The sequence below is a fragment of the Callospermophilus lateralis genome, chromosome 4 (genome assembly GCF_048772815.1).
Source record: "Callospermophilus lateralis isolate mCalLat2 chromosome 4, mCalLat2.hap1, whole genome shotgun sequence".
NCBI classification, from domain to species: Eukaryota; Metazoa; Chordata; class Mammalia; order Rodentia; family Sciuridae; genus Callospermophilus; species Callospermophilus lateralis.
Window position 1 is genome coordinate 16,582,902 of NC_135308.1, and position 20,411 is coordinate 16,603,312.

The 20,411-nt window shown below is 40.8% G+C and overlaps 1 protein-coding gene across 3 annotated transcripts in view; it reads left to right on the forward strand.

Annotated features, from left to right (window-relative positions):
* Psd3 (pleckstrin and Sec7 domain containing 3) overlaps window positions 1–20,411 on the forward strand; it is a 480,958-nt gene that overhangs the window by 127,381 nt on the left and 333,166 nt on the right. For 2 of the 3 annotated variants that reach the window (XM_076853634.1, XM_076853636.1), the window contains exon 2: window positions 14,024–14,132. In XM_076853634.1, coding sequence (XP_076709749.1) covers window positions 14,024–14,132 — 109 coding nt within the window. The remainder of the gene's footprint in view (window positions 1–14,023; window positions 14,133–20,411) is intronic. The other variant, XM_076853635.1, reaches the window with a different exon arrangement.

Here is a 20,411-nt window from a genome sequence, read left to right on the forward strand (position 1 = left end):
GCTGGGATTACAGGTGTGTGCCACCACACCCGGCTTGTCTAGTATCTTTTTACCTGCTGACTGCCCACCAGGACTTACCTGAAGCTGGGATGCAAAGAATTTGTAAGTGGAAAATTGGGCAGTTAATGCATCTACCTTGTTAGGACATTTTGAAGAAATGACTTGACGGTCAACTACTGACAGAGGTATTCACTGGGGCATTCAATAATATATGCCATTTTCTGTGTAATTTTAAATTAAAATAAAAATTTGATGAAGAAACTTAATCAAGATCATAGATAATTAGTGTTTTTTGAGAATTACTTGTTTTTTTTCTTTTCCCCCTACATTTATTTCAGGATTTGATGTTCTCCTTGGTTACCCCTTTTATAGAATTCACAGAAGTGTGTCTTTTAGATCCTTTTACCCCAGCTCATGTGTATTTTTTTGTAATGGGCCTCTGTTAACAGCCAGGGAGAACATACGTGGTATCATCTGGTCAGGATTTATGTCCTGTATTCCAGCTCTTCAGATTTTCTTTGTGATACCAAACTCATATTTATTTGGTGTTTTTCAAGAGGCATTTGCTTGTTTTGGAGGTCTTTTGCTTTGGTGAAATTTATGTGGGCCATGCATTTTCTTATACAAAGTAATGCAAAATTCTTTCTAATATTTCATGTGTTATTTTAGCTTAACTTACGACATGGTTTTTATGTGTTTCAGAATGATTATATTTGCCTGGAAGATTTTTTTTCCCTTTACACATGCAGATTGAATAAATGACTAATACTATGGGAAGAAAAAAGAATATTGTTTTAATTGATTTGACCACTTGCATAACTCCTGAGAAGAAAATTATCATAGTGCTCTTACTTTAATCAAGAACGATCTTTTTATTTTATGTCTCATTTGTAAGATCTAGTCCTAGATATTATATATTTTAATAGGAAATACCCAGAGGTGACTTTTAAATTAAAGGACATATAGACAGAGCAAACTCAGGTGAGAAGACACTTATGTTCTCATGATTCCCACCTTGAATTCACATTTAGCACTTGTCAAAGTGCTGAGTGATTTGTTTCTTAACAATTTACAGTGGTTTTAATTTTTTTTTCAGTAGGTAGTGGAACTTTCACAGTAACTAAAGATACCAAGATACTTTGCAAAGCAGTTCTAGGTAAATAAGATTGATGCTTAGTTTTCATTTATATAACTTCTTTCCAAGACTTCTGCTGAAGTTTCAAGTTTTTTTTTTTCAAAATAATTTTTTAGTTGTTGATGGACCTTTATTTTATTTATTTGTATGTGATGCTGAGAATCAAACCCTGTGCCTCACACATGCTAGGCAAGTGCTCTACCACTGAGCTACAAACCTAACCCTCAGATTTTTTTTTTTTGTACTAGGGATTGAACCTAGAGGCACTCTACCAGTGAGCTATATCCCTAGCCCTTTTTATTTTTTTATTGAGAAACAAGACCTTGCTGAATTGCTGAGGCTGGCCTTAAACTTGTGATCCTCCTGTCTCAGCCTCCCTAGCTGCTGGGATTACAGGTGTGTGCCACTATTCCTGACTCAAAGCTTTTTTTGAGGTTTCTGAGCTTATAAGGATTCAGCAAAGACATTAATCTATATAATTTGGCTGTTAATTTATGTACGTATGTATGTATGTACATATGTATGTTTTGCTATTTTGCTTAGGTTGACCTTGGATTCCTGGTCTTAAATTACAGCTGGGAGTAGAGGTTGTATGCCACCTGGTAGCAAAAGCATTTGTTGAACACCTACGTGAGCTTGCAGTCCTGCCTGCTTTGTGTGGGTCTTGTTTTGATTATTCTCAATACCTGGCCTTTTCCTTTTTTAAAAGACTACATAGAAGCAGCGTTTATGAATGTGATTTATTCAAAGTCTGCTTGATTCCCCGCAAGGGGTCCTAATATGCTGCACTGACTGAAAGTTCTTTGACTCTTCAGCCTTCCCTCTGGTCACAGAGCGTTTTCAAGTGCTGTCTGCATGTGACACTGCAGTGTCCTGTCTGGAGTCTGGAACTAATAAGCAGCTGTGGTCAAAGGCTACATGATGTTGATTTTTATTTTTTAAATATCAATCTTTAATACCGTCTTTTTCCTTTATGAATTTTAAATATTATCGGAAGCACGCAGGTCCAGAGCCCAAGGAAGGCAAAACAGGTAATGAAATAGGCAAAGAAGAAAGGTGAAGTGAAAGCTTGTGTCACCAGGACCATGCATTGGCTGACAGAGGTCTCGCCCATCTGTCATGGCCAATTGTGAAAGGGTGGGAAAGGCAGAGGAGGATATATTGTTCATTAATATTTGGTTGTTAATTTTCTTGTAAATTCTTTCTTATAGCTCTCCAACTCTTTAGCCACCTGGTATCTTAGTGAAGAAGCTGTGAGCTGTGGTCCCTGTGTCTTACGTTTGTTTTATGGGAGGCTGAATTATAAATGAAGGCTCAGCCTCCTAGCTCCTAACTTTCTATGTCCCATTGCAAAAACAAAAAAACAAAAGCAAAAATATAACAATAAACAAACAAACAAACAAACAAAAAAACCCAAGTAGCTGTCAACATTTGTAAAGAGCCCTAATGCCTTATGAATTCAGAGTCCTGCCCTGGGCAGTGGGACATAGTCTTTGTATGTGGTCAGAAGACAGTTGAAATGGCTCCAAGATGAGGGCATGGAAGGAGGCTTTAATTATAAAGCCTGTTAAAGGCAGGCTTTCATGTCCTTTCCACTGGGTCCCATGCACGTCCATTGAAGCCACCGAGGTGATGTTGTGGCTCTTCTTTGGAGCCCCCTGTCACCTCCCATTAGGCCATCTGCCATGACTCCAGGTTGGAGGAGCAGCACAATGTCCATTTCCCTTGTCCCAGGGGGGCTCCTTTCAGGAACTGGGCTGAGTGGATAGACAGCAGCTGGTGGAGAGATGGGATGGCCCTCTGGGGGCTGTCATTGTGCTCACATGTTAAAAACAGGCTGGCTGGCGGCAGGGTCTGGTGACAACGGGCGAGGGTGGCTGTCTTTCTGCCCCTGTTGTCTTATCCTCCTGGTTCACTTCCTGCTTTGCCCTTTGGTTTTGGTGCTAAGCTTTAGGATTAAAGATCTGTGCTGCCCATGACCTCCTGTCTCCTGGCTCTTTTTTGGCTTCTCTACTCTTGAGAGGCTTTCTGTCCCAATTTTGCTTGATGCTGTTACTGGCTTTTGGGATATCTGCCTGGTTGGCCTGTCAGGGGAATGGGGGCTGGTTTTAGAGAACACACAGGTCACCCCTCCTGCCCAAGCCCCCGTAGCTTGTCCACTTGTTTACATGTAGGCACTGTCAGGTATGTTTTCCAAGGGAAAAATGCACATTAGGATTTGAATCATCCTCTTTCTGGCAAGGAAAACTGAAAGAATGAACAGTTTTGTTTTTAGGCAATAGAAATTTCTTAATTATAATGGGAAGTCTTAATTATAGTAGAGGAGCACAGTATATTTGCATGAGCTGCACTAACAGGGACTGGCCTAGGTGGAAAGGCAGATTACATGTTGGTCTTGTGATTATCTCATTAGCAACTCATTGGCACTTGAAAGCCACAGAAGTGTGTTAGGGGAAAATAGAAGTGCAGACTCACTGCATTTTATGAAATAGATGCAGAAATAAATGCATGTTTGTATGCATATTTCTAGGTCTGCATCAGTTTCCTTTGGCTATTGGAACAAGCATACTTCAAACTCGGTGGCTTAAAACAACAGATTTATTCTCTTATGGTTCCGGAGGCAGGAAGTTGGAAAGGAGTCTTAGGGTCTCAAATCGAGGTGCCAGCAGGACTATGGCACCTGCGGAGACTCGGTGCATTCCTTGGCTCAGGGCCAGGCCTACGTCTTCAAAGCCTGGGGCGGAGCATCTTTTCTCTTGAGTCCATCTTTCTGTGCATCTGTCACATAACTTTCTCCTTCTGTTTTCTCAGGACACATGTGGTGGCACTTAGGGCCCACGTAGATAATCCTGGATAGGCCTGCCATGTCCAGATTTTCAAAGTCTGTGTCATATTAGGTGATGTCACAAGTACCAGGGATTGGGACATAGACGTCTTTGCCTGGGGACAGTGATATTCCTGCACTGCTGGGGGTGGAATGGGGGGGGTAATGTAAGAGAGAGTTTGAGGTTTAAATTCTCTAGTTCTGTCCTCTAAGCTGGCCTCCAGGATGGTTAGACCCCAATACCAATGAGCACTTCTAATGTTTAGGTCTTGGATCTAAATTATATTCTTCACTATTAGGAACCTGGTGTTTTGTGTTTAAAAGAAATGGCTCATTCTGAAATCGAACCCCCATCTCTTACCCTGCACAAAACTCAAAGTGGATCAAGGACCTAAGCATCACACTAAAGACCCTGCGCCTACTAGAAGAAAAAGTAGGCCCAAGTTTTCATCATGTTGGCTTAAAAACACATTTCCTCAAAAAGACTCAAAGCACAAGAAGTGAAATCAAGAATCAATAAATGGGATGGTGTCTGACTATAAAAAGTTTCTTCACAGCAAAGGAAACAATCAAGAATGTGAACAGAGAACCTACAGAAAGGGATCTGCCCCTCAGATACAGCATTAATCTCCATGATATACAAAGAATTAAAAAATCTTAACACCTAAAAACAAAACAAAACAAACCCACCCCCAAAAAATCCTCCAAATCAATAAATGGGCAAAGGAATTGAACAAGCACGTAACAGAAGAAGAAATACGAATGGTAAAATATATGAAAAAATGTTCAACATCTCTAGCAATTAGAGAAATGCAAATTAGTATACTATAGTGACGCAGCCACATCAATGTTTATAGCAGCTCAATTCATAATAGCTAGACTATGGAACCAACCTAGGTGTCTCTCAATAGGTGAATGGATAAAGAAAATGTGGTATATATACTCAATAGAATATTACTGAGTTTTAAAGAAGAGTACAATTATGGCATTTGCCAGTAAATGGTGGGAGTTGGGGAATATCATGCTAAAGCAAAATAAGCTAATCCCACAAAACCAAAGGCTGAATGTTTTTTTCTAATATGCAGGTGCTAATTCACAATAATGAGAGGGTACTAGAGAAGAATAGCGTTACCTTAGGTTAGGTAGAGGGAAGTGATGGGAGAGGAGGGGAGGGCATGTGGGGATAGGAAAGACAGTAGATAGAAACAGACATTATCACTGTATGTATATATATTACTACAGGACCAATATAATTCTGCAACATGTACACTCAGAAAAAGTAGGAATTATATCCCATCTATGTATGATACATCAAAATGCATAAATGCATTCTACTGTCATGTATAACTAATTTAAACAAATAAAAAATAAAAAAACTATACTGAGATTTCATCGCATTCCAGTCAGAATGGAAAATTATCAAGATATAAGCAACAATAAATGTTGTTGAGAATGTGGGGAACAAAGGTATTCTCATGCATTGCTGATGGGACTGCAAATTGTTGCAACCACTATGAAAAGCAGTATGGAGATTCCTTAGAAAACTTGGAATGGAACCACCATCTTACACAGTTATTCCACTCCTTTGTCTATATCCAAGGGACCTAAAATCAGCATACTACAGTGATGCAACCACATCAATGTTTATAGCAGCTCAGTTCATAGTAGACAAGCTATGGAACCACCTTAGGTATCTTGCAACAGATGAATGGATAAAGAAAATGTGGTATATATACACAATGGAATATTACTCAGCCATAAGCAAGAATGAAAATAATGGCATTTGCTGGTAATTGGATGATAGTGGAGAATATCATGCTAAGTGAAATAAGCCAGTTCCCAAAAACCAAAGGTCGAATGTTCTCTCTGATATATGGGTGCTAACCCACAACAAAGGAGGGTGGGGAGGGGAAGAATAGAAGTTCATTGGATTAGACAAAAGGTAATGAAGGGAAGGATGACAGCAGGGGAACAGGAAGGACAGTAGAAGTAATCAGACATAACTTTCCTATCCTTGTTCTTGAACACATGACCAGGGTAACTTCATATCATGTACAACCACAAGAATAGATCCTAATTAGAATAAGTTAAATTCCCTGTGTGTATAATATGCCAAAAATACATCCTACTGTCATCTGTAACTAAAAAGAACAAATAAAAATATGGCCCATTCTAAGATGAGGGAAAAAATACCAGAGAAGCTTGGAGCATCCTGCTGGATCAGAAGTACAGATGTGCTGAGAGAATAGTGGGCATCTGTCACAAAGACACAGAGGCCAGCTGAAGGGGCTCCCACTAGCCCAAACTGGGCAGCTTCCGAGCTGAAATCAAAATGATGAAAGTCGTGAATTATAATCCATTGAACAATGTAGTAGATTCAGCTCATACTGATAAAAATAAATTCATAAGTTTAAAACTTGGTAAGGAACAGGATATTCATATAATTTCTGAGTATCTTGCCACAGCATGCTGATTAATTACAGTGAGAGACAGTTTGACAGTGCAAAAGCGTGACCGATCAAAGCAAATCTGAGCAGTCACAGAACAAATGGAGATCGTGTGCCACCTGCTAGGAAGCAAAGAGAAGAATAGCATGGCTTCTGTGATACTCCTGTCAAGGATGCATGATCTGAATTGGATCACCAGGAAACAGAAAGGTAAACCCAAGTTGAAGAGCATTCTAAAAATCAGGGGCATGTAATTTTCAAAAAACATAATAGCCATGAAAATTAAGGTATAAGATGTAATGTAGTAGCAGGATCTAAAGAACCAGCTGGAAGTTTTATCCTTCACCGTTGGAGGGTTTGGTTAGGCAGTCCTTAGTGGATGCTGACTTAACTATTTAGATCTTTCTTGGGCTAATTGTAATCCTAGGCCAGTTGTAACTCACATTTATATCTCCTGTCTTCCAAAGTGCTGCCTTCGGTAAATTGGGCTGGGGCTGGGGGTGGAGGTGTGAAGCTAAGCATTTTAACATCTGCATATGAACACCACCAACCTGCATGGAATCCTGTCTCCTGTTAATCTGGTGTCCTTATTAGAGATGTTCTTTGAAAAATCTCTTCAGTGTTTGAACATGGTGGCACATGCCTCTAATCCCAGCTACTTGGGAGGGTGAGGCAGGAGGGCCTCAAGTTTGAGGCCAGCCTGGGCAACAAAGGGAGGCCTTGTCCCCAACCCCCAACAATAACAGGTCTAGGGACATAGCTAGATAAAATAAAAGTCTGTTCTTTTGCCTGGGGAGTGGAGGTGGGATTTGGGGAGCCAGCTGCTGGATGACCTCGTCTTTGAAAGAGTCTTACTTCCCAAGTTTACCAGGTGCCTCTGTTTCCTTGGGTGTGAGTATGTGGTCTACAGTTGATCAGCTCTTTGCTTTCTCCACATTTTCCTGGGGTCAGTTATCGTTAGACCATTTGCTCATAAAATGTCATCCTGTGTCTCTTCTTCTCTTACTTGTGGGTTTGAGCATTTATAAGAAAATCTTTTTACTATGCTTTTAACAGTTTTGGAAGAGAACAAATGTAGATGAGTCTGTCTTGCCATTTTACTCAGAAATAAGCAAGTGATTTTCAAACACTTTTTTTTTTTTTTGCACTGACACTCCCCTCCCCAATAAAACTGATACAGTACCTGAATATATAAAAGAGAAATGGGCCGTCATGGTTGAAAAGGTAGTGTGGGACTGAGGGAGCAGGAATCCTGCTCAGTCTCCCTGAGTGGATCTTTCCAGCCACCCATCTCTGAACCTTGCCGGTTTGGGCTAGAATTGAATAATTCACCACCTTTTCTAACTTTGCATCTCTTCGAACCCATGTTCCCAGTGTGGACAGGTGCAGGGGGACACCCCCCTCTCCCACACCCTTGACTTAAGCTACCTGTTGATCCAGGCAGCTTCCCTTTTGCCCTCACGCATTGCCATCTGCCCTAATGTGTTAGTTTACGGGGCTTCTGTTGCCAGAGACTGCAGACAAGTGGCTTACCCTCCAGGTGACAAGTGGCTTACCCTCCAGGTGACAAGTGGCTTACCCTCCAGGTGACAAGTGGCTTACCCTCCAGGTGTCTGCAGGTTGTTTCTCCTGTTCTTAAGAGGATATCAGGCCTAATGGATTGGACCCGCTCTGGTGACCTCATTTACCTTAATTATCTCTTTAAAAAGCCTGTTACCAGATGCAGTCACATCTGAGGTCCTGGGGGTTAGGACTTGAGCATGCGCACCCTGGGAGGACACATGGCAGCCTGTAGTGCCTGACCCTTGCACTTGAGGGGATCCATGCACTGTGTCCAGTTTCTGGCTTCTGCTGGGTGATGGGGGCAGATGGGATTCAGCAGGATCAAGTGTGGAGTGTGAATATTGGAATTAAGTGTTCGTTTTGAGGGAGTTGTGAAATATTATTTTCATAGTCTTTAATTTAGCTTTTAATCTTTTCTGGCCCAAAGCTCTTTATAATACTCAACTGACTGATTTAGAGGCTCTCAAATCCTCTGAACATCATTTTGAAATTGAAATAATTAGAAAACGAAAGAGCAGACTTCCAGCCATGTGCTCCACACTCGGCTCCCCACCCCGCTCTTCCCGCCTTTGGCCCCATCCTTCCCTTTCTCAAATCAAGTGAAACTTATTTGTACTCCTGAAATTTGCAGGTAACACTCTGCTTTGTCCTCTTGATTTTTCTTTTCATTTTTTTTTGTAACTAATGAAAAGAATCATTTTACATCCATCGTGTTTCTCTTGTGTATAAAATTGGTGATTATAATCAGGAACATGTTGTGAGTTGGATGGTGTAAGTGAAATTCTTTGTCATTTTGAAAAGGGGTGTCATAGGTAAGGGTGAGATTTTTATTTGTCCCGTCCACTTAACGGTGGGCTTGTGTCTGTGTGTACAGGGTATGTGTTGGAGATCATGCCAGTATTTATAGTCTTATCACAAGGGGGAAGGTGGGCATGTTTGCTTCTTGTGAAGTATCTGTGGTGGTGGTTCAGTGTGAAAAAAATCTCTGTTTCAGAATTAGAGGGGACCTTAGAGATACATTTAAGTATAGGTCGAGTATCTCTTCTTTGTAACGCTTGGGACCAGAAATATTTTGGAATTTGAATATTTTTGGATCTTGGAATATTTTCATACATACACACACAGATAGATATAGGAAGATAGATAGGACCTCAAGATTTGTAGACCCCACATTAACATTTAGGTTTCATATGCATTTTATATTATACATGGGCTGAAGGTAATTTTCAAATGCTCTTGCATTTTGACTATGACCTGTCAGAAGATGAGGTTTGGGTGTGAAATTTTCTACTTGTAGCATCGGGCCCGTGCCCCAAACATTTCGAATTTCAGATTTTCAGTTATCAGCAGGAAATTCGAAGTTCAAAGATATAAGCATTTGTGTGAGATTGTGTGAGAGTATCAAAACTAGGATTTAAATCCAGATCACGTGTCTGGGGTCCAGATCGGTTCATTTTTAATTTTTTTTTTCTTTTCTCTTTTTGGCGCTGGGGTTGGACTCAGGGCCTTGTGCCTGCTAGGTAGGCCCTCTACCACCAAGCTGCATACCCAGGCCCATTCCATGCTTATGAGATTTATGTTCTTAAAATGGCAAACACAAAGAACATATTTTATTCCATTAGTAGTACAGAATGAAAATGTAGTGCCGAGTTATGTGGGACTTTCATCAAGTTGATTGTTTCAAGTATAATTTTTCAAAGACCTGCAAAAAGTATTGCAGAGATGTGTGAAGATTTACAAGACTTGGCAGGGGAAGAGCAAGCTATATTAGCAGGGCTCACCGCTGTAAGAATAACTCATGTAAGCAGAATGAATTTTAGTTTGTTTAGCAAGGCAGGCAAATATTATTCATGTTTTGATTTGGGCCTGAATGTTGGCAATGTAGGGTTCCTTGTGGTTTCCAAATACAGAGGCTTTGTTAGCATGGAGACCGTTAGTGTATTTTCCCCCTAGATAGATCAGCCCTTCAAAAAGTGATTCTCTTCTGCAAGAGTGCTTTAAACACTGCTTCCTTCACTCTCCAACTTTAGCACCTGCAAGACTAGTTAATATGCAGGGTGTGAGCTGAGGATTAGCATTTGTCTTTTATTTTATTTTTTGGGTATGGGGATTGAACCCAGGGGTACTTTACCACTGAGCTACATCCCCAGCCCTGGTTATTTTTAAATTTTGAGACTGTGTCCTGCTAAGTTGCTGAGGCTGGCCTTGAACTTGTAATCCTCCTGTCTCAACCCCACAAGTCACCAGGATTACAGGTGTGTCCACTCACTGGGCCTGGATTGTGTGTAGCTTTTTAGGAATATGGAGTCTCTGGCTCCCTCTCAGAGTGACTCAGTTGCTAGTTTAACAAGACTTCCAAGTGATTCTCATAAACAATAAAGTATGAGAAACATTGGCTTACAGCTGTGATTCACAAAATATGGTTCCTGGACCAGCAACACAGTGTCACCTGTAAAATTGTTAGACAGTTGCACTAAGAATATAGTAGAATTCAGTAGGACCACTGTGGATCTATTCAATCAGAAACTCTGGGGTACATCTCAGGAGCATGGACTTTAGTAAGTGCTGTGGGGGATGCTCATTCATGTAAAGTTTGAGAATCACTCTAGAGCAAGGTGTTTCAGTTTGGACCATAACCCTTGGGAGAGGTATACTTTTAATTATGACCCAGTACACCACCACCACCCCCAAACACACACAATTTAGAAATTTTATAAGAGAATGTTTATTTTGCTGTGTACTCTTTATTCTGTTAAATGTGTGCATATATATATATATATATATATATATATATATATAAACTTATTTGTATTAAAATCTGGTTGTGATCCACTAAACTAATTACACAAGCCATGAATGGGTCATAGTTGCAGTTTGGGAACATGCTTTTGAGCAGGTCTCTCCTGATCTTTATTGTACCATGTCTTTTGACAGTTTGATAGAGCTCTGAATCTCTTTTCAAAGTAATGCATTTTAAATTCATATACTAATATTCATAGAGTTGTAAAAGAAACCAAGAATATAGTCTTACTTTAGTATCCATGGGGGATTGGTTCAAGAATACCAAAATCCATGGATGCTCAGGCCCCTTCTGTCAAATGGCATAGTCTTATAATGCTTAATACAATATAAATAGTATGTAAATAGTCATTATAGTCTGTATTTAGAGAATAAAGGCAAGGAAAAATTCTGCACAGTTTCAGTGCAGATACAACCATTTTTCTATGTATTTTCGATCCATGGTTATTGACTCTGAATGCAGAACCTGCAGAAGGGCTGACTCTATGTTGGCTACCAAAATATTAAATTTGTGACATGTATTTCTTTAATGATAACAAAATTTAGTGGTGAATCTGTTTATTGCTCACATTTTAAACTAGGGATGATTATGAAAGGCGTCTTAAGAGATCTGCCATAACTGTCACATAACGTTGCAAACGATGGATTTTTGTTGGAGATGAAGTTATAGCTACTGATACTGGGATTTGTTATTGATTTTTTTAAAAATATATTTTTTAGTTGTAGTTGGACACAATACCTTTATTTTAACTGTTTATTTTTATGTGGTACTGAGGATCGAACCCAGGGCCTCATGAGTGCTAGGCGAGTGCTCTACCGCTGAGCCACAATCCCAGCCCTGTTGTTGATGTTTATATTTGAAAAAGCAACTGCTGAATTTCATTAGCAGTGAGAATAAAGGTGTGATTTTTTCCCCCTCCCTCATCCAAATGTGAAAGTGTAAGATCTATTGATGGGCCCTCCGAAGACCTGAAGTTACGAACTCACTCAGGAAGAAGCTGTCTTCAGAGAGCAGTACTCACACTTTAAATCGAGACTCTAAAAGACAATAGATGATCTTCCTGGAATTGCTTAAAACTTTTGCTTTTGAGAGGGCATTTCTTTCCTCTGCCTTAGCAGTAATGAATGTCTTCTTTAACATGTTCCTTTCTGTTGTTTTAGTGAGGTCTTGGGAGGTTACCTGGACGCCCATGTCCCTTATGTCAGTACATACACCCAGTGTCTCAAGCCACATTCCTGGGAGTCATCCTCAGCATCATGGGTTCTGGATTTAGACTTCATAGGTTTGGGTTGGGGATCCGTGGACTTTTGGAGCATTTGATGAGAGATCCTGTGTTTTACATTGGGAAGATTTTTGTGTTTTGTGCCGGCCATTGAGCCCAGGGCTCCTGCATGCTAGGCCAGTGTCCTACCAGCTGAGCTGTGTCCCTAGCCCTGTGTGTTGCATTGGAACTCTGCCTTGCAGGGTATAAATGGAGCGTGAATATTCTCCATTATGTTTTTTTTTATTTTCAATTTCTCCCACTCCCTCATTCCTTCAAATCCAGTTGATCAGAAAATTATATAGATTTGTATGTAAGATATTTAATTCCTCCTCTTTGGCCTGTTTCTGGTGTCATCATCCTGTTCGGAGAGTCCATAGTATCTCATTCAGACTCCTTACTAGTGTCTTCGCTTTAAAAATGCAAATGAATCATCCTATTAAGGCCCTTCAGTGACTTTCCATCAGGTTTTGATTAAAATGCCCCTTCCGCTCCTTGCCTGACACATCGTGTGTTGTTTGGTCCCTACTTCTCTGAGAAGTGCTTGTTTTCCCTGTCCCTCTTGCCCACTCTCTGGCTCTTCTGTGGTTACCTGGGCCTTTTCTCCTCTGAGCAGTCTCGTCCTTCCCCACCTTCAGGCTGTGCCTGTGGCCCTTCCTTTGCTTGGTGGGATATTGTCGTCCTCCCCAGCCTCTGGTTCTCCACTCTGTAGGTCTTAGCTCCTACCTGGGGTGGGAGCCCCTTGGCCAAGTTCCTCTTTTACCAGTCCAAAGCTCCCAAACGTGTCAAAAAATTCACTTTTCCTCTCTGTTGGGGAAAAAGATAATCAGCCTGTTTTTGTTAGCTATCTAAAGCTAAGAAGAATGTGCACCTTTTCCAGAAAGATGAGTTTTGCACATTGTGGACATTACGCAATTGTAGAGCTATTTTAAGAAATTGCTATCTTGAAATTGTGTAGGCTAGCTCTCTGATGATGACCCTGCCTGCCATGTGATGATGAAGTGGAACTTTTCCCTGTTCCTAGCCATCTCAGCTCCAACCAGAGAAGTCATATAAGATTTTCTTCTTTGAAGTTACTTGGTTGCTTATAGAAACCTTCATGCCTCTCCCCCTGCAAAGCCCCATTAATTTGCTGGTCAGTGATGAGGAAAGACGTCTCATAACCAGAAAGTAGAGAAGAGAGTGTGGGTGAGGTCTGGATCCTGGGTATGTTTGAGTTCAGAATAAAAAGGCAGAATGGGTCTTCGATTGGTGTAGTTCAGATTTCTTTGTGCTTTTAAATTTCTTCCTTATCTTTAACTGGTCCTAGATCAGAGAGAAGGGGGCATTCTTGATAGTTGTCATTTGACTAGAGCAGCCAGGAAGGAGGCCTTAGGAATTCAGAATCCTAATATGAACTGCTTTCACCGTCACCTCTGTAGTTTTTCTTTCAAATAAGGGGCTTTTAGGAATTATGAAGGACACTTGGCAGATGCTCAAATTCAGGACAGTGTAATGGGATGCTTGGCAGTTCAGTTTGGGCACGGTTTGGCTGAGTGGCCTTTCTGATTATTAAAAACAGTGATCTCTTCTGGGGAGAGACTATTTTTTTTTTGTTTGTGTCTTTAATAGAACCCACTCAGAAATATTTTTGTTATGAACTGGGTAATTGTATCACGTGGGAAATGATACATTTAAAAATAAAATATAGTTTTCTAATCGTTCAACAACAAACTTGATTTTTAAAACATCTACTGTAAATCTGCCTCACAACCAAGACAAACTCTTTGCATTTTCCTTATTCCCCTATGTTCATAGGTATGTAATCACAGAGGTCTAGTTTTGTATGCTGATTTTCCCTGTTGTATTTTTTTTTTTTTTGTCTTTTGAGTGTGATATAGATTTTATCAAATGTGGGCCGTGTGTGTGCTTGATCGTGCTCCTGTGAGTTTGTTTTACGATGTACTTTTGTGATGCATTTTTAATGTCATCTTTTTTTGTTCTCAATTTGCAGGCAGAGACGTTCGTTTGGGTTAACAGTGCATCAGCACATTCCCAGAGTGTTGCCAAGGCCAAATACGAATTTTTATTTGGCAGATCTGAAGAGAAGACTCCAGATACTAGTAAGTATTTCCCAACCTACTCCCCCAGTTAAAAGAACACAGTGCTTCCGATTTCTGAGTGCGTTTTCTCCACTTGTGTTACTTTCTTGTCTCAGTGAAACCTGTTTGCTCTAATTATTCATCAAAGCAATATTCCCAACGTGTACAGTTCAGAGATATTGGATATAATTCCTGTAGCTTGTTCTCGGTAATTTCAAGTCATTTTCTTTGCTTGAGGACTGCTCAGCTTCTGATATTTAAAATTTCAGGAATTAACTAATTCTCATAAGGTTGTCCTTTTCCATAGTTATCATTGTTTATCTATCACTATATATTTTTAATATTTATTTTTTAGTTGTAATTGGACACAATACCTTAATTTCACTTATTTGTTTTTATGTAGTACTGAGGATCGAACCCAGGGTCTTGCACATGTGAGGCCAGCACTCTACCGCTGAGCCACAACCCCAGCCCCGTCACTATATTTTTTGATACTAATTTTCAGCTACCTTTGAGTATTATTAAGAAACATTTCTACAATTATTTTCAGATAGTGCAAGTCTTAACTTTGTGGCTATCCTAGCTCTTGGTTAAAATAATACTGGTGTAGTCTGGTAATCACATTCTGGTATTTTAGAATTTAAAGCACTATCCTTCAGTTAGAAACAAGTAAATTTAGAACAAGTGGAACTATTACTAGTGATAGTAACTGTACTAACTGTTTTACTAGATTATTTGGTATGTGCCACAGACTTTGCTGAGGACTTTGCATGTAGTGTCTCATTTGATCCTCACAATCATCTTATACATTGGTACTATCTGCATTTTCCAGATGAGGAGGCTGAAATAATACCTTACCATTAGAATCACTCATGCAGTGGAGCCAGGCCTTTCCTCAGGCCTGCCTGACCCCACAGTTCACACTTTTAGTCAGTCAGGTAATGCATTTTTGAAGGTGTTTTCCTAAAAGGAGGAACATCAGACCTACAAATACCTTTATCAGATTTTCAGAGCATTTGGGTGTGTCTTTGGAAGGCCTATGGGAACAGGGATGTGAGCGTACCTTGGGATGTAGATGGGAAAGTGCTGATGCACATGGGTAAGAGCTGATGCACATGGGTAAGAGCCTGGGCTCTGAGCTTGACTTCCTGAGCTTGAGTCTGGGCTTGTAACTTGCATGCCGTGTGACCTTATGTAAATTATCCAACTTCAGTTTTCTCATCCGCAACATGGATTTTGGTGACACATGTCTCAGAGTTCTTCTGGAGATTTGTTAAGTTGATATGTGAAGATCTCAGAGCCATGCTTGGTAGATAACAAGTACTATAAAAGTCTTTCTTTCCTTTGTTATTTGTGATGATGATGACGACGATAGTGTTGGTGTTGGTGTCCCTGACTTTGAGGCTGATGTTTAGAAACACAACCCTGATTTTCCTTAGCCTTGTCATTATCTGACCTGGATTTCTGTTTTGGTAGACAAGGAATCTGACCTTCAGTGCTTGCTATTTCAGTTGAAAAAGCCAAATAGTAGCTGTACATTCCATCTTAGATATTACTTGGGATCATATAGTAACCTCATAATATTTGGGGATGCTAAGAAGGCAACATAACATCACCATTTAGTAATTTCTTTTAGCTTAAAATTAATATTTATCACACTTCAATAGCTGGGATCCCTTATATATAATATAAAACAACTAAAATTATTTTTAAAACTCATTCAGCTTGTATCATAGTGTCCCAATTGAGAGGGGAATGTTTTCCATAATACGTCTACAATGCTTGTCATGTGGCATAGCCATTTGTGTTCTTTATCATGTGGTCTAAATACCTGACTATTCTGGGCTTGCAGTTTGGTGCATTGAAACACCTAGCCACTATTTCTTAGACTGAGCATACTGAGTATAGTCACGCCAAGAAGGTTTAAAACTCTTTGGCATAGTCTTAACTTAGAGTGCCATGTTGTCATTTTGTCCTGGTTAAGGTTGTTGTTTTTTTTGCCTGTGATAAAACACAGTTTTTATCTAGCTATGTAGAGACAACATCATGTCTCTATAGTACTCTGTCTTATTACTGGGGAGATTGATTCTTTCTTACTCATAGGTTTTGAGTAGTCTTTCCTGCATTACCAACTCAGAATGTAATACTGAGGCAAATCAAAATGCCATTTTAAAATTTGTTTCCTATTTGCTTTGGTGAACATGGGTGATGGTAGTTGTTTCTGGTGTGATGTTGTTCTGTAAGTGTTAACGTGTTCATGCATTCACAGAGCAGGTACATTTAATGAGCATGTGTTACATGCTAGTCACGTGTGTGGGGCACTAGGAGGGGACAAAGAAGTACAGGGTGTGGTTCTTGCCTGGTATTTGCCTATTTTGTGATTGGGAAGAAGCAGTGTGTTGACAAATGACCAGAGGGAAAGAATGCTCACTTTTAGCTGGGCTGATGGTGGCTTCATGGAGAAGGTGGGGTGACCTTGTCTTAAAGGATGCCTAGATCTTAGATTAATAGAGCTGTGGATGGCATTTTACGTTGAGGGAATGGCAGGAGCAAGGGTGTAGTGGCAGGAAGTATAAATTAGTTGAGGAGCTGAAAGATTTCTCGCATGGTGGGTTGTAGGCATTATTGGTGAGAGATGAGTTCAGAAATATTGCAATTAGGAAGGAGTCATGTCACATAGGGCTTTCTAGAGCAGGGTGCATTTTGTCCAGGTAGGTGTGGCGAAATGTCTGAACTAGTGTTTAAGGGAGACAAATCAAGAGGGCTTGATCTGAAAACTGTAACAGGGGCAGCAGAAGCTATTGTTTACCATAGGATGGGAGCTAGATGCAAGTTTCTATGGACTTCTGGAACAAAACTCTTCATATCTCACAAAGAAAGGATGCACGTTTTAATCCTTTCAAATATGTTCCTGAAGTTCCTTTGTATGGGACATTTGTCTATCATCTGAACCCTTTCCAGACTCAGAAGACCACAGAGGTATGTAGTAGAGGAAACAGGAAAGTGTTCCTGTTGGAATTTGAGTGCTATACATACTTCTTCCAACATAGATTTTTTTTTTGAGGCAGGGGAAATAGATTAAATGAGCTCTGGAAGCTGTCACCAGGCTATTGATGGTTTTGGATGTTAGTTGTTCCTGCAACTTTAATGCTCTTTCTTGACAGTGCCTTAAACTGTCCCTTATCTTTTGAAGAAATGGAAATCCTGATGGTCACTGTTGAATGCTGCCCAGCAGGCAGCCTGATAGCCTAGTAATGGTGTGGTCAGGTTAGGAGTGGTTAGTTGATTAATGATCCCCAGGGACACCAACGAAACTGCTGCTGATGTAGAGACAGGGCTTAGACTTTGCCTCTGAGCAGGGATTGAACATGAGATGTGGGTGGCAGGTTCTAGGGAAAACAGTTCAGGATGCTTTGCAAGCTGTTGCTTAGTCGCGGCTTCAGTGACCAAGGGCAGGGCGTATTGGCTGAGGTCTGGGAGAACCCCATGATCACTGGGAAGAGTCACTTGGCTGGCAACAAAGCTCTGCATTCCGTTCATCAGTACAGTGAAGGAAGCGGGTGGCCATGCTTCTCCAGTTTCAGTTCTTGTCACGTTCTGGGAGCTGTCCCAGTCTTGGGAGCTTTGCAAGTGCAAGAGAAGTAACTGGTAAATGTTACTCCAGTGGGAAGGCAGGAAGTCGCTAGAGGCAGGTGACTGATCCAGGGCTAACCAGACTGACATTCATTATGGGTTGGGTGACAGTATCTGCCCCCTGCCCCTAAGCCCTGCTCATCATATTGTTCCTCTCTGGGTCGCTGTGCTGGGGTGATTGGTGTTGCTTTCCTCCATCAGTCACGTGGACTACACTTTAGCAGGAGGTACATTCTGTATAGACTTCTTAGGCTAGCATGGCCAAAGTTGGTGGTCTCTCTCTGTCAAAATCCAGAAGAAATGTTGAGGAAGCCTTTGAAGAAGAGTAAAAGTCTCATCATCTTGTAGGGAGGACAGGTGCCCCCTGGAAGTGTGTGAGAGAGTGAAAGGGCCTCAGAGGTGCTGAGACACGGAGTCACCCTCATGTCATTAACTGCTAGCAGTAGACACAATCTCCTACATGCCTACCGTATTGATTTCTAAACTTTTTGAGATAAGTAGGAGGAGAAAATGAACTCCAGAGATTATTAAATAACCTGCCTCAAGGTGCATAGTTTAGATGCTTTAAAAGGTTGAAAGTCCAGTCTCCGATAGCCTCTGGGAGACCCAGATTCCAAAGCAGTGCTCTTATCCATGAGGCAGGCCGTAGAATTGAGGGTATTGCATGGAGTGAGTTAAGATGGTGCCCTCAGGGGTTACAGAGTTGTTTGGAGATTTTAAAACTTCATAAAGGGCCCCAAATTTGCCTTTTAGAGTTTGTGTAATGTTTTGGGAGCTCATAGACCATCAGAAAAGGACCCCTCACTACTAACTGAGTTGCTGCAAAGTATGTGCTGTTCCTCTCAGTTTATTGAAGGCCAAGTGTCTGTGGCAGTGGCAGAGCATGGGTACTGGCCTTCGTTAGGTACCTGAGGACAAGTTACTTAATTGCCTCCCTGTAAAATAGGGGTCATGGCAGTGACCTCTTTATAGGGACATGGGACTCAATCAGTTTTAGGTGTCAGGAAGCCAGTTTTTGTAATCAGGCTAGGAGAATATTTGTGTTGGAAGAAATACTAGAAATCATCTCTGCAGTGTATGGATGAGGAAACTGAGGACTCAAGAGAATGGAATAACTTGCCCCCTCTCCCCTAAACTCTTTTGGCAGATGTGGGCCCATCATCTCAGTTTCTTGGTTCTGAAATGGTGTTTGGTGTTTTATCCTGCAGACTCCTGTGGAAAGACAGACTCAGATTGGCAGGGTTTAGGAATCATACCCTCCCCACCACCCCAAGAAACTTGCTGTAGACGTTTGTGTTGTGGGAATGTAAAATGAGAATAAATGGGTTCTGAGGGAGGCCTGTAAGGGCTCTTCTGTGGGTTGGATACTTAGATACTCAAAGAAGAAGGAAGAACTTTTTTCATATTGTCATCCATCTCCCGCTGTCACCTGGACTGATAGGATCCATCATTGCAAGATAGAACCCTGGATGGGGACCAGCGGGGAAGTCATAGGAAAAGTGTCATAATTTTAAGGTTCTGTACAGATTGGATGCCTCTGGCTAGTTTTCAAGATAGCACAAGTGCTAAGCTTTTAAAAAATGCTAGTTTGTTTTGGAGGGAATTTACTCTGAATGGTGCTGTATTAACAGATCTTGCCTCTGATGATTTATGGCCATGAGTATGAATGAGTAGCCAAGGTGCTCATTGGGCTTAGATATAAATGGATTCTGGAGAATGTGATTTGAAAAATACTTCATGTCAGTGTTAAGAACTGGCCTTAAAATATAGAGTGAATTGTTATGTACTAGACTCCTGGAAGCATAATGTTATTTTCGGCAGAGTTGATCAGATCAGGGTTTCTGAACTGTTTGTTGACATTTTGTGTTGGAAGTCTGACAAGTGGCTTGCATCTAGAATATACAGAGAACTGTTTCATCCCAACTATAAGAAGGCGGAGAACCCAATGAAAACAGGAAGGAGGCAAAAGATTGGAGCAGATGCTTCTCCAGCGAAGATATCTAAATGACAGGAAAACATGTGAATGGATGTTCAGCATATTTCATCCTTAGGGGGATGGAATTAAGATCACAGTGACACATCACAGCACATCCCTAGAATGGCTAGAATTAAAAAGACCCTGGTAGTGTTGTTGGTAAGAACATGTAGCCATCTGAACCCTTGGTCCTCTAGTGGTGAGATGAATGTGGCTCAGTATTTTGAAGAACACCTAAGAAGTTCAACAGGTGTCTTTTGGTTGTCCTTTGCACTACCTGGCTGTCTGTTCCTTGATGTTTGCTCAAGAGAAATGAATCATGCTTGTGCAGGCTTGCACACGGATGTTCATAACCTGCTCTTAGGTTCCACTGTTTGGAAAATCAAGCAGATTAGGGATCTTTTGTTCATGCTTTTTAAGAAAGTAGGTGACTGAAATGAGAACATGACTTGCACAAGTGGCAGATTTTGCATGGTGCATTTCAAAACTCACACTCTCTTCTTTAGCCCTGAGTCCTTGGTTTAATACACAGTGTGCACTGGGCTTCTCTTTTAAAGGAGAAGACCTTTGAGCTCTGACCTTGGGAACAACAAAAACAAAGTCTCTGACAGGAGAGAAAGAACCTGCACCCGAGTCTTTGGCTGGGAATCTTGTGTTGAGCTCCTCATTGTTAATCATTTTATCATTTGTCA